This window comes from Podarcis gaigeae, assembly GCF_964106915.1.
Source record: "Podarcis gaigeae genome assembly, chromosome: 1".
Lineage (NCBI taxonomy): Eukaryota > Metazoa > Chordata > Lepidosauria > Squamata > Lacertidae > Podarcis > Podarcis gaigeae.
In genome coordinates, this window is record NC_139678.1 from 127,845,493 (window position 1) to 127,858,305 (window position 12,813).

Consider the following 12,813-nt stretch of genomic DNA (forward strand, 5'->3'; position numbering starts at 1 on the left):
TAAGGGTGGAGACACTCCTTCAGGAATACAGGACTGAGGCCGTGTAGGGTGCAGACAGAAAGCAGGGTGCAGTGTGATTTGCTATTAACCTTTGCATCTATATAGTATTTGCAGCTTGTTTCAGAAGCTCACAAGAATCCCAATTCACTTACAGTCGCAGATCTTTACCAAAGCTCTTTGGTTGTTGATTTCCAAACACTGACTACACATTCCTCTTCCCATCCCTTCTCTCTCTTCCTTCTCTTCCTTAAGGATATGATCAACTGCGTTGGTGGACTGAATGTGCTGTTTCCACTGCTAGAACAGATCAGCTACCTCGATGGGCAGCTACCTGAGAGGCTTGATGTGGAATCGGTTGCTCCTGAATTGCAGACACCTGTAGAAGGAGATTGGGTAGTGTTAACCTCCACCAAGGCTTCGGGTAAGGCAAGAACTGTATGCATTGAGGCTTTTAAATAGCCTTCTTTATGGAAAAGCAATGCACCCAAACAACAACAAAACCTCTCTTGATCATTTTCTTCTTCTACTTCCACAATTGCTAACATTTTTAGCTAAAGGCCTATATTCCTTCTTCCAGAGGCTCGTTTAGAGAAGAACATTGTTGCAACTTTCATCCTGATGATAAAGCACTTTATTCAAAGGCACCCAATCAACCAAGATAATCTTGTTCACTCGCATGGAGTCGCAACCTTAGGAGCCCTGTTGCAGAAGGTATGCAGCAACTACCAACATTTAATACTAGCAATTGTACTGAGTAGGATAGTTAAACCATAGTTTGTATAGGTTTTCATTTTTGGTAGACAAGTGTTGCCATGTCAGAGTCTCTGTTCACAAATATGTGCATTGTGAACTACAGTGAATCTATTGTTGTAAAGGGTGAGTCTTTTAAAAGAGGCCTCGTGGAACATGTGTATTCTGTATCCGTGGGGCCATTTTAAAGAACTCACCCTGTATATCCAAACCAGATATATTTTTCCATTGATCCATACCAAAGAACTCCAGCGTAGATCAGTGAAGTGCAATGAAAATGCTACATAATTGTATATAATTTTTTATCAAATTTTCTGTTTTACAATTTCACGTTCTCATTTTTACATCCTTAAGATATCAGTGACTTCCCTTCTCCTCTTTCCATGGTTCATTTTACATATCATAAATCCCTGCATATTTTACAGAAACTATACCATTCAGTAATTCATTATTACATCTATCATAGCTTATTTACACTGCTGAATCTATCTTAATGCTGCCAGCGTTTTTAGCTGTACACAGTTATTTCCCATATATTCAATAAACGTTTTCCAATCATCTTTAAACATATGTTCTTCTTGTTCTCTTATTCTATATGTTAAGTCTGCAAGCTGCGCATACTCTATCAACTTAAGTTGCCAATCTTCTTTGGTTGGGACTTTGTTCGTTTTCTATTTTGGGGCTAACAAAACACAGGCCGCAGTAGTGGCATACATAAATAACATTTTTTGATATCTGGTAATTTCATTCTAAATTATCCCCTGAAATGCTACAGGATTGTAGCTCCCTGTCATTTATTAACATTAAGGGGTGCATATATTAGCATTAGAGACTTGAATTTGATTTATTAAACTAAAGCTGTTATAGTCTATTGTAATAAAATTGCAAGCCTGTGGGAAAAAGTGCAAATTCAGCTTGTGCACACTACTTCTTTCAAGTCTCAAATTGACTTCTTCCATGAAAACAAAACTGGTTGGTTTTTCTTACTAAGAACATATTTGTCATGAAGCCACTTGCTTAAAGCTGAGGCTCCAATACTTTGGCCACCTCATGAGAAGAGAAGACTCCCTGGAAAAGACCCTGATGTTGGGAAAGATGGAGGGCACAAGGAGAAGGGGACAACAGAGGACGAGATGGTTGGACAGTGTTCTCGAAGATACCAGCATGAGTTTGACCAAACTGCGGGAGGCAGTGGAAGACAGGAGTGCCTGGCGTGCTCTGGTCCAGGGGGTCACGGAGAGTCGGACACGACTAAATGACTAAACAACAACAACACTTGCTTAAATATGCAGTCGCAATATTTGTTTTGTTTTATAGTTTGTAGAACATAAAGGGATAGATGTAAATTTATCTGTCTTGTTTCTTAGGTGCCAAGCAGCTTCATGGATGTGAATGTCTTGATGGCTGTCCAGTTGTTGATCGAACAGGTCTCTGTGGCGAAAAACACACCCCTTCTGCAGCAGATGTATCAACACTTGCTTTTTGACTTCAGCATCTGGAATCGGGGAGACTTCCCGTTCCGAATCGGTGAGTCTTGGCGCTATTAAAATTAACACTGAAACATAACTTGGTTTGCTGCACGTATCATAATGCACTCGCCATATATATGAAAGGCTAGACTGACCTGCCCTGATGGGAAATGTTGTGTTTGTAGGGCACATCCAGTACCTTTCTACAATTATCAAAGACAGTCGGAGGCTCTTCCGGAAAAAGTATGGCGTGCAGTTTTTACTGGATACGTTGAGGATCTATTATGGGTATGAAATCTTGCATATTTCCTTGGCTTGTTGTGCATTTTTACTTTTGTATGCTTTGATGCCTGGCAGTGAATTTTTCTCGATTTTATTGTTTTGTCTTAACCGCTCTGATGAGAAAGAGAGAGAATATACCGTATTTTTCGCCCTATAGGACGCACTTTTTCCCCTCCAAAATTGAAGGGGAAATGTGTGTGCGTCCTATGGAGCGAATGCAGGCTCCTTGGCTTTAGCGATAGCAACTCTGGAGGCTTTGCGTTGCTTTCGCTGAAGCCGACCCCTCTCGCTCTCCAGGCTTCAGGAAGCTATCCGCAAGCCATGGGAGAGCTGCCTGTTCTGGGGGCTGGGGTCGGGGGAAGCTCGGGCTTCCCCCGCCCCAGCCCCGCGCCTGGGGGGGAAAAATAATCCCCCCCTTTATTTCCCCCCTAAAAAACTAGGTGCGCCCTATGGGCCGAAAAATACGGTATATATTATATCTCTCTGTGTGTATATATACACACACACATACACACATACATACAGATATATATATATCTGTATTAACATGATATAGCACAAAGCTATTAGAATGTTCAAAGTGATTGATTGATTGATTGATTGATTCTATTTCTATGCTGCTTTTTATTCAAATAAATCCCCAAGCGGCTTACAAACAAAAGATAAAAATAACATAATGGAGCATCACAAATACAGCATGAATCATATAGAATACAAATCCCCAGTAAAACAATCACAAATAAAACAATTACCATCTATGTAACACTATTAACAAAACAACTAAAAAAATAAGCTAAACATCACAGTTACACCAAGAATCACATTATAGGATCCATAAAGTACTACAGCATTCATATCTATAAAACAATATGAACAACATTAACAAAATAGCAGCAAAGCCAACGTACAAAGCCCTGTTGAATTTGTACACGCTCTTCCCTCCACCAAGACTCAAAAACTTTCATTGTATTCAATGAATCAAAATACACCTGCGCATCATGATCCTGGCAGAAACTCCTTTCTGAAGGATCCTTTCAATGGAGGGGGTCATCACAAAGACCCTCACGCCCTTTCTGCCACTATGACTCTTCCATTTTCATAACAGAAAAATGGAATATCAGAATAAGTCTAGGTTGCAGTTTGGGGGTTAGGTGATACTCTGAGGTGTGTTCAATTATGATTAAAAATACCGTTAGTTAACACATCTACATGTTCAGTGCGGGAACAATGAAATACTTGTGAAAACCTGTTTCCAGTTTTCTTAGGGAAAACACCTTAAAATAATTACACAGATGGCATAGGACTTCTTTGCAAACGTCAAAAATGTTTTCTTTCACATCACAAAATTGTTTGGAGGGTTTGCAATAAACTTGACACGTATTATTTACGGTGGGAACGTCAGTTAGTGCAAGATTTTTAGAATATGCTTCACATATGTTACCTTGCTGCAATATCACTGTAATGTTGATGCTGTTATCTCAGCTGAAGCTGAGTGTGGCTTTGTTAATAATTTCATGACAGAACTGAGGTTCAGACGAGGGACCTCCTGTTATGCCGCTCAGATTTTAGCTATTGTCCTATATACTAGCTGTCTGCATAATTATTAACTACCTTCAAGCAGACATTTCTAAGCACAAGGAGTTTTGTATGATAGGTTCTCTTATTCAAATTAATTTGCCTTAAGTAATTATGCTTGATCGTGGTTAAGAAGGTACTCCCCTGAATGAGACATTAAGTGGACAATGCTGGTTTTTAATTTTCTCTCTCTTTCATGTGCTTGTTCCATTGGTGCTATCTTCCTACGCTGGGTAAAGTTTCTGAAGCTCTTCGGAGTGATGTCTAACAAAAACAGCACAACATTTTAATATCCATTACCAAGAATAGGGGTAGCTATTATATAGGAGTGAATGGAATGAATGAATCTTTATTTGCATTGGCCATTGCAATAAAACAACAACACGATATACAAAGAATAAAAATAAAATTGTCAGTTATATAAAATACATTTTAGGGTTTTGAATCAATAGTCAAATAGTGGATCTTATTTTAATTGCCCCAGCTAAAAACCTTTGCAACCTTTGCTGTCACCTGCTCATCTTGATCTGCCAAGAGAAAGGACACTGTGGCAGTGGTTGGGCGACCTAGAATGGACAATAAAAGAGGGGTGATATTCCTCAAGTGCAAGCCAGAAGGACATGCGCCACCGATTCAGTACTGCCATCTCCACAGGGACATAAGCGTTTTTCGTGTGGAATCTTTTGGAATCGTCCCTCAAGTACGGCCGAGGGGAATACATTCAATCTTATGAGAGTAAAAGCGCTTCAATATTTTAGAATTGCTAGGTTATGCAGATAGGGTGCCAGAGAGTCGAAATGGGTAGTGGTAGCTGTTACATACAAAGAGGTAAATTATATACAAAGGGAGAAATGCTTTGTGAAAAGAAAACTGGAAGAACTAAGGTTCTCCTGGGTCTGGCCTCTTTTATATTCATAGTATGCAATCATTTTGATGAAGTCTTCTTTCTTTGTTTTGGTTAGAAACAGCTCCAAAGACAGTGACTTGGCGCCAGATGATCTTAAAACAATAAGAACATCTCTGTATGGATTAATAAAGTACTTCCTGAGCAAAGGTGGGGCGCATGAGGAAGTGCAGAGCATCATGGGCTATATAGCAGCCATCAACGATGAGGAGCAGGTATTTAGCATGCCTGTGTTAAACCACGGTTTCTTTTTTCTTGTCATTCTCTATTCCATCTTCAAAACGATGGGAGTGGTGGTGGGGGAAGAGATGTAATGCATGTTGTTGTTGTTTAGTTGTTTAGTCGTGTCCGGCTCTTTGTGACCCCATGGACCAGAGCACGCCAGGCACTCCTGTCTTCCACTGCCTCCCGCAGTTTGGTCAAACTCATGCTGGTAGCTTTGAGAACACTGTCCAACCATCTCATCCTCTGTCGTCCCCTTCTCCTTGTGCCCTCAATCTTTCCCAACATCAGGGTCTTTTCCAAGGAGTCTTCTCTTCTCATGAGGTGGCCAAAGTATTGAAACTGGCATGGAATAGAAATAGATCCATCCACCCCTACTAGATAACAAATCCATACAATTTTGGGTTTGCTGCATCTATTTATTCTGAAAGACAGAAGTAGGAAACTTGGGAGTAAAAATGTCTGATTGGCAACCGAGGGCTTGTCCACACATCACTTGTACTGTACCTAGAAAGTATGGATCTGAGAGGTTTTCTGCTTGTCCTGTGCCTTCTAGGCACAGATTTTCATTTGTTCCACCACTTTCCCCCGGAAAACCTGCTGTTTACCACTGAACAGGAACAACCATCAATCGGCGGAACAACCAATTGACATTTGTTCCAGTTAAGCAGTAAAGAGCAGTTTTTCCCGAGGGAAGACGGTGGGGTGAGTGGAAGTGTGGCTGAGCCCTGAGTATCCGACTTGAACACAGTGGCGTAGCATGGCGGGTGCAGGGGGGGCCGGCCACACCGGGCGCAACATCTGGGGGTTAGGGTTAGGGGGCGCAAATCCACGGGTTAGGGGGCGCAAATTACTTGCCTTGCCCCGGGTGCTGACAACCCACGCCACGCCACTGCTTGAACATCCAAGCAGCTCAATACCTCTCTGCATTTTTCACTTGTTTTGCCCTTCCTGGCAAGTCTCTGAACCCCAGCTACAAATGTTCATGGAGAAAGCATGCAAATCCCAGATAGGGCTGTGCCTGGCTCAAATTGGGTCCATCCTAATTCCATTAGGGGTGCTGGCATTTTTTTAGAAACCCCTCGCTTCAAATAATCAACCCCCCATCTCTGGAGATGAAAAGCTGTTTACAGTGAGATTGAATAGTGAGAACTGTGTGGCTTTTGCACTTTTGATTCAGTTTTGTTCTCCCCCAAGCTCTGTGGCGTCCTGGAAGTACTTTTCAGCCTGCTCCACACCAGCCCAACTCGAGACCAGCTTTTCTTGTTGCTTTTCGAGCCAGGAAATGCAGACATCCTCTATGCTTTGCTGCTGAACCAGAGGTACTCGGACGGACTGCGGGAGCTTGTGTTCAAGGTAACTTGCTCCGTCCCCTCTAAAACGATAGATCTACCAAGATGAAGCCACATTTTCTAGGAAACATCTTTCTTTCTTTCTTTTTTTTTATAAAAATTTTATTGGTTTTTCAACACTTATTAAACACAAACAATACACAATACAAAACAAACAAACAAACACATAAACACACAAATATAATTTCAAATCCTTTTTTTTCTTAAACCCCACTTCACCGACTTCCCCATACCTCCCCTTTCTGCATGGGAAACATCTTTCTTTTGGCACACCTGAGTTCTGCACACACCGATGAAAGCTTGCAAGCCGATAGCTAAAAAAATATAAATCCCTTTGCTGAACTGTTGTACAGTTATAGCTTCAGCATCTGGAAACTGGCTGTCATTAGCTAATTTTAAACCGCAATACTATGTATATTTGCTCAGAAGTACCGTATTTTTTGCTCTATAAGACTCACTTTTTCCCTCCTAAGAAGTAAAGGGAAATGTGTGTGTGTCTTATGGAACGATTGCAGGATGCACAGCTATCCCAGAAGCCAGAACAGCAAGAGGGATCGCTGCTTTCGCTGCGCAGCGATCCCTCTTGTTATTCTGGCTTCTGAGATTCAGAATATTTTTTTTCTTGTTTTCCTCCTCCAAAAACTAGGTGCGTCTTATGGTCTGGTGTGTCTTATAGAGCGAAAAATACGATAAATCTTGCTGTGTCTACCTGCTCGCAAGCAAGTTGGTTTAGGATTGCAGCCTTCACCTGAGAGGAGTTTATTGACTTTTGTGGGTTTTTTAAATAATCATGTCCTTGTTAAAGCTGGCACTGCATTTATGGCTGTTTTTAATATTAGTTTGATGGTGTGTTCTGAGCTGCAGCGAGGGTTCTGTAGAACTGCGAATTATTAAGAATAAATAAACGTGCCCGTTTGAAATTTGTTGTCATGGCATACTGACCCTTAAATGGCTTAGAAAGAATACAAGCGCTGTCTAGAGAAGAAATGGACCCTCTTTACGGTTGTTTCTACTATCATCTGATAAATCTCAACACAAAAGCTAGCTCTCTTGCATTCTGAGACACAAACATGACCGAGAAAATAGTAGCCAGGGTGGGCCTGTGCAGATTGGAGTTGAAGCTGGTTCTAAATGACTGGGGTGGTGAAGACCAGGGCAAATGTCTCACCTTTGTAATCCTGCACTGTTTGGCAGATGAAGCCCTCATGAATAGGGATACTGGAGGGTGTGTGTGTGCAGGGCCAGGCAAAGAAATTTTACTGCCCAAGGCAAAGGATTATGTAGCACCACTTCCACACACCCCGTTCCACCTCCAGAACCCAGCCAGACTTGCGTTGCTGGTTTCTTGCTTGTGAAGAAGGGTCTTTGGTGTGCATTGGTGCTACTGGGGAGGTTTGGATCTGGCTGGCCACATAGGGAAGACCTTCATGCAGCCTTTCTTTGCAGATCATGGGGCAGATGTTGAAGTGCACCAAAGTCTATGAGCGGAGCAAACAGCGTATGAAACTCAGAGAAGTCGGGTATTCCGGACTGGGACTGCTCCTGAATGAATCTCCAGTGACCACATCTCTTATTAAGAACCTTCTCAACCAAGTTCTTCATGCAGGTACTTGGGTGGTTCAATAATAATACTAATAATACTAATACTACAATATGCTGATGACACTCAGCTCTATCTGCTGATGGATTGCCACACTGACTCGGCCCCGGATACACTGACCAGATGCTTGGAAGCTGTGGCTGGATAGTTTCGTGGGAGCCTATTGAAACTAAATCCTTCGAAGACAGAGGTCCTATGGCTGGGTCGGGATGGCATGGGGATGAGGGACCAACTCCCTTCTCTTGCGGGGGCCCAATTGGTGCCATTGCCTTCCGTTAAGAGTTTGGGTGTAATCCTTTATGCCTCCCTTTCCATGGAGGCGCAAGTTACAGCAACAGCCAAGGCAACATTTTTCCACCTTCACCGCATCAAGCAGTTGGTCCCTTACCTTTCCCGCCCCGCCCTGGCCACAGTGATCCATGCGGCGGTCACCTCCAGGCTTGACTACTGTAATTCACTCTACGTGGGGCTGTCCTTGAAGCTGTCCCAGAAACTCCAGCGGGTGCAGAATGCTGCAGCGAGGCTCCTCACAGGGTCTCTGCCATGGGAGCATAATCACCCAGTGCTTTTCCAGCTGCACTGGATCCCGGTGGAGTACAGGGTCAGATTTAAGGTGCTGCTTTTGACCTTTAAAGCCCTTCACGGCCTAGGACCCTCGTACCTACGAGACCGCCTCTCCTGGTATGCCCCATGGAGGACCTTAAGGTCCATAAATAGCAACACCCTAGAGGTCCCGGGCCCTAAGGAAGTCAGATTAGCTTCAACCAGAGCCAGGGCCTTTTCAACACTGGCTCTGGCCTGATGGAACGCTCTGTCTCATGAGACCAGGGCCCTGCAGGATCTGATTTCTTTCCGCAGGGCCTGTATGACAGAGTTGTTCCGCCTGGCCTTTGGCTTGGGGCCAATTTGATTCCCTCTCCCTCTTTCTTTTATCTTTTCCTTTCTCCTCCAGCGATGAGGCTGCATTTTAATATTTTAATGTTTCAATATTTTAATGTTGTATTTTAATGTTGTTTTTAAGTTGTATTCATTCAACTTGTTTTTATTATTGCTTGTTAGCCGCCCTGACCCCAGCCTTGGCTGGGGAGGGCGGAGTATAAATATAAATTATTATTATTATTATTATTACTAATACCGATACTAATAATATTTATACCCTACCCATCTGGCTGGGTTTCCCCAGTCACTCTGAGCGGCTTACAGCACGCGCACGCGCACGCACGCGCACACACACACACACACACACACACAGCATTACAAACTTCCCAATACAGGGCTGCATATCTTTCTCTCCATCCTCTAAACCATGGGTTGCCATCCTGGTCCCTACCACCCACTAGTGGGCGTTTCAGGATTCCAGGTGGGCGGTAAAGGTAAAGGTACCCCTGCCCGTACAGGCCAGTCTTGACAGACTCTAGGGTTGTGCGCCCATCTCACTCAAGAGGCCCGGGGCCAGCGCTGTCCGGAGACACTTCCGGGTCACGTGGCCAGCGTGACATCGCTGCTCTGGCGAGCCAGAGCCGCACACAGAAACGCCGTTTACCTTCCCGCTAGTAAGCGGTCCCTATTTATCTACTTGCACCCGGGGGTGCTTTCGAACTGCTAGGTTGGCAGGCGCTGGGACCGAACAACGGGAGCGCACCCCGCCGCAGGGATTCGAACCGCCGACCTTTCGATTGGCAAGCCCTAGACGCTTAGGCTTTTACCCACAGCGCCACCCGCTTCCCCTAGGTGGGCGGTAGGGGGTTCTAAATATTATTTTTTGTTGGGTGAGCCTCAATTTAAGCTCCAGAGGCACCCTTGTTACAGCGCATAAAAAAGTTCCCCACTGTGTGGTCGAACCCTAACAGTTTTTTCTTCTTGTCTGAGTTCTGAAATAGGAAAAATACATTTATCACTTCAATTCATTGTAGTGTTTTCATGGCAAAGTCCAAATACACGAAACCCCCCTCTTCAATTTTGGGGGTTGGAAAAGGGACAGAGATGGACTCGTTATATTTTCCCTTTTTCTCATCATGTATGTCTTGAATCCTTACTCTACAGATCCAGTTGTGAATTATTTTTTTAATAATATTTTTTATTAATTTTAGCTTACAAAATTTTAAAGACATACCACAAATTATTACATACATATTCTTATTTGGACTTCCATCAGCTCCTCTGATAATCCTCTGTCATAATCACATCTCCTGCAATTCTTAACTTAATATTGCCTTTACATTTCTTAACAGATCATCTCTCCCTTTCCATTTTTACAATATTTCTTAAATTACTCCTCACAGAACTTCTTGTAAACCCACAAACGTAGTTTGATCATCACAAATACTTTTCAAATACTCTGTAAATTTAGTCTAGAGTTCGGTGAACCTCTGGTCCCGCCAGTTTCGGATCCTTCCTGTTAGCTTATCCAATTCTGCATAGTCCATTAATTTCATCCTCCATTCTTCCAACGTTGGTAATTCTTCTTGCTTCCATTTTTGGGCCAGTAATATTCTTGCTGCAGTTACCGCATATAAAAAGAGTTTACAGTCTTTTCTATTTATCTCATTTCCAACAATACCCAAAAGAAATGCTTCTGGTTTCTTTAAAAATGTATATTTCAACATTTTTTTCAACTCATTATGTATTATCTCCCTGAAGCCTTTCACCTTTTTACACTCCCACCACATACGATAAAATGATCCTTCTTTTTCACAGATCCAGTTGTGAATTACAGAGATTTTATAGCAGTGGTTCACCTGGCTCACAGAGCAGATATCAATGTCCGAGTGGCCATTTGTCAAAAGGTGAGTTGTTTCTGTTGTCGTTTTGGAGTGGGCCAGGTGGTAGACAGGAAGATCATTGGTGAATCGCAAAGGATGGGTCTATTGGACGAGGTCTGGGGAGAGACAGTGGAGTTCTTAGGAGGTGTCCAGAAGTTGATGCAGGGTGCAATCCTGTTCACATGGGGCAGAGGAGGGGGGAAAGGCACCTGGTGGCTATGTGGAACTGATCCTGTGGGACAATGTTCATATCTGGTTTCTCTCATTTTTATTTTTTTTGTAACCTGGTGAAGATAGTATGAATTGACTGCATTGTACCTATAAGAATTCTCAGTGGGTTTTGCATCCTCAGGATTTGACTCCTCCCCTTTTACACAGTCCATTTGCCTCTCTTTTTTTTTAAATTTTTTATTTTATTTTTTAAAAATACACAAACATAAAACAAAATCAATTAAAAATCCATAGAATGAGATTCCTCTGAATCTCAAGGTTTCCCCCCATCTCCTCCATGGGTCCTAAAAACAATGTTTACAACTGCATATCGGCTCATATCCAAATTTTCCATCAGTCTAAATCATGGGTAGGCAAACTAAGGCCCGGGGGCCGGATCCGGCCCAATCTCCTTCTAAATCCGGCCCCTGGACGGTCCAGGAATCAGCGTCTTTTTACATGAGTAGAATGTGTCCTTTTATTTAAAATGCATCTCTGGGTTATTTGTGGGGCATAGGAATTTGTTCATTCCCCCCCCCCCAAAAAAAATATAGTCTGGCCCCCCACTAGGTCTGAGGGACAGTGGACCGGCCCCCTGCTGAAAAACTTTGCTGACCCCTGAAATTGTCCATAAGTTTTGTTACGTTACAAGTGTGGTTAAAATCCTGCTAATGTTTTCATCTGTCCACAATTACAAATAAATAAATCGTAAATAAAGTTCTTGTCCTCTTAGTTTCCGAGCTTCCCCATTAATTTGGCTATTTCAGCATAGTCTATCAACTTGGTTTGCTATTCTTACCTGGTCAGAATTGTTTCTTACTTCCATCTTTGGGCTAGTAACATCCGTGCGGTTGTTGTCACATACAAAAAATGTCTTTTCTGGTCCTTTGAAATTTCGGTACCTATAATTCCTAATAGAAAAGCTGGGGGTTTTTTTGACAAAAGTTATTTCAAACATTTTTTTCAGTTCATTAAGTTTTTGTTTTCTTCCACCACATATGATTAAAAGTACATTTTTTTCTTTACATTTCCAGCAGATATTTGTACTTGCTCTGTTTTTGCTAACTTAGTAGGAGTCAAATACCACCGGTACATCATTTTCATATAATTTTCTTTCATTGTACAACATGCATATTGTTTTAGGCTGAAATTATTATAAAGATGGCATGTGGCATAACTAGAGATGGGAAGGCTTGGGGGAAAAACTGGAAAAATTGGGGAAAACCCCCAGTTTTTTCCAAAGCCATTTTCCCCCCAGAAAAATTGAAAAAAAGTGTGTAGAATATTCAGATTATATCAAATTGGCCCTCCCCCCCCAAAAAAAAAATGGCTTGGGGGAAAACCAGGGAAAAACTTGGGTTTTTCCCAATTTTTCTGGTTTCCCCCCAGGTTTTTTCCCCATCTCTAGGTCACACCTTTAAATTCTCAGACCTATTACTGACAGCTTAAGTTACCGTATTTTTCACTCTATAGGACGCACCTTGTTTTAGAGGGGGAGAACAAGAAAAAAAATTCTCCCCCTCTCTGCACAGCGCCCCTTCAGCGAAGCGGCAGGAGAAACAGAGCCCCTTCCATTTCTTCTCCTGTTTAGCTGAAGGGGCACCTACCCTTCAGCAAAAGGAACCCGAAGCCTCCGGAGGCTTCAGGCGGCCATCTTTGAAGCCTGGAGAGTGAGAGGGGTTGGTGC

General features: G+C 42.6%; 1 protein-coding gene across 5 annotated transcripts in view; it reads left to right on the top strand.

The window, feature by feature from the left end:
* The window catches only part of NBEAL1 (neurobeachin like 1), a gene marked incomplete at its 3' end in the record, with an annotated part of 139,512 nt that overhangs the window by 79,852 nt on the left and 46,847 nt on the right, over positions 1 to 12,813 (top strand). For all 5 annotated transcript variants that reach the window (XR_014556167.1, XM_083702591.1, XM_083702589.1 and 2 more), the window contains 8 exons: positions 253 to 421; positions 578 to 711; positions 2,118 to 2,277; positions 2,405 to 2,507; positions 5,039 to 5,195; positions 6,400 to 6,558; positions 8,001 to 8,160; positions 10,852 to 10,940. Coding sequence is in view for 4 of the 5 variants with exons in the window: in XM_083702591.1 (XP_083558717.1) it covers positions 253 to 421; positions 578 to 711; positions 2,118 to 2,277; positions 2,405 to 2,507; positions 5,039 to 5,195; positions 6,400 to 6,558; positions 8,001 to 8,160; positions 10,852 to 10,940 (1,131 nt within the window). The remainder of the gene's footprint in view (positions 1 to 252; positions 422 to 577; positions 712 to 2,117; positions 2,278 to 2,404; positions 2,508 to 5,038; positions 5,196 to 6,399; positions 6,559 to 8,000; positions 8,161 to 10,851; positions 10,941 to 12,813) is intronic.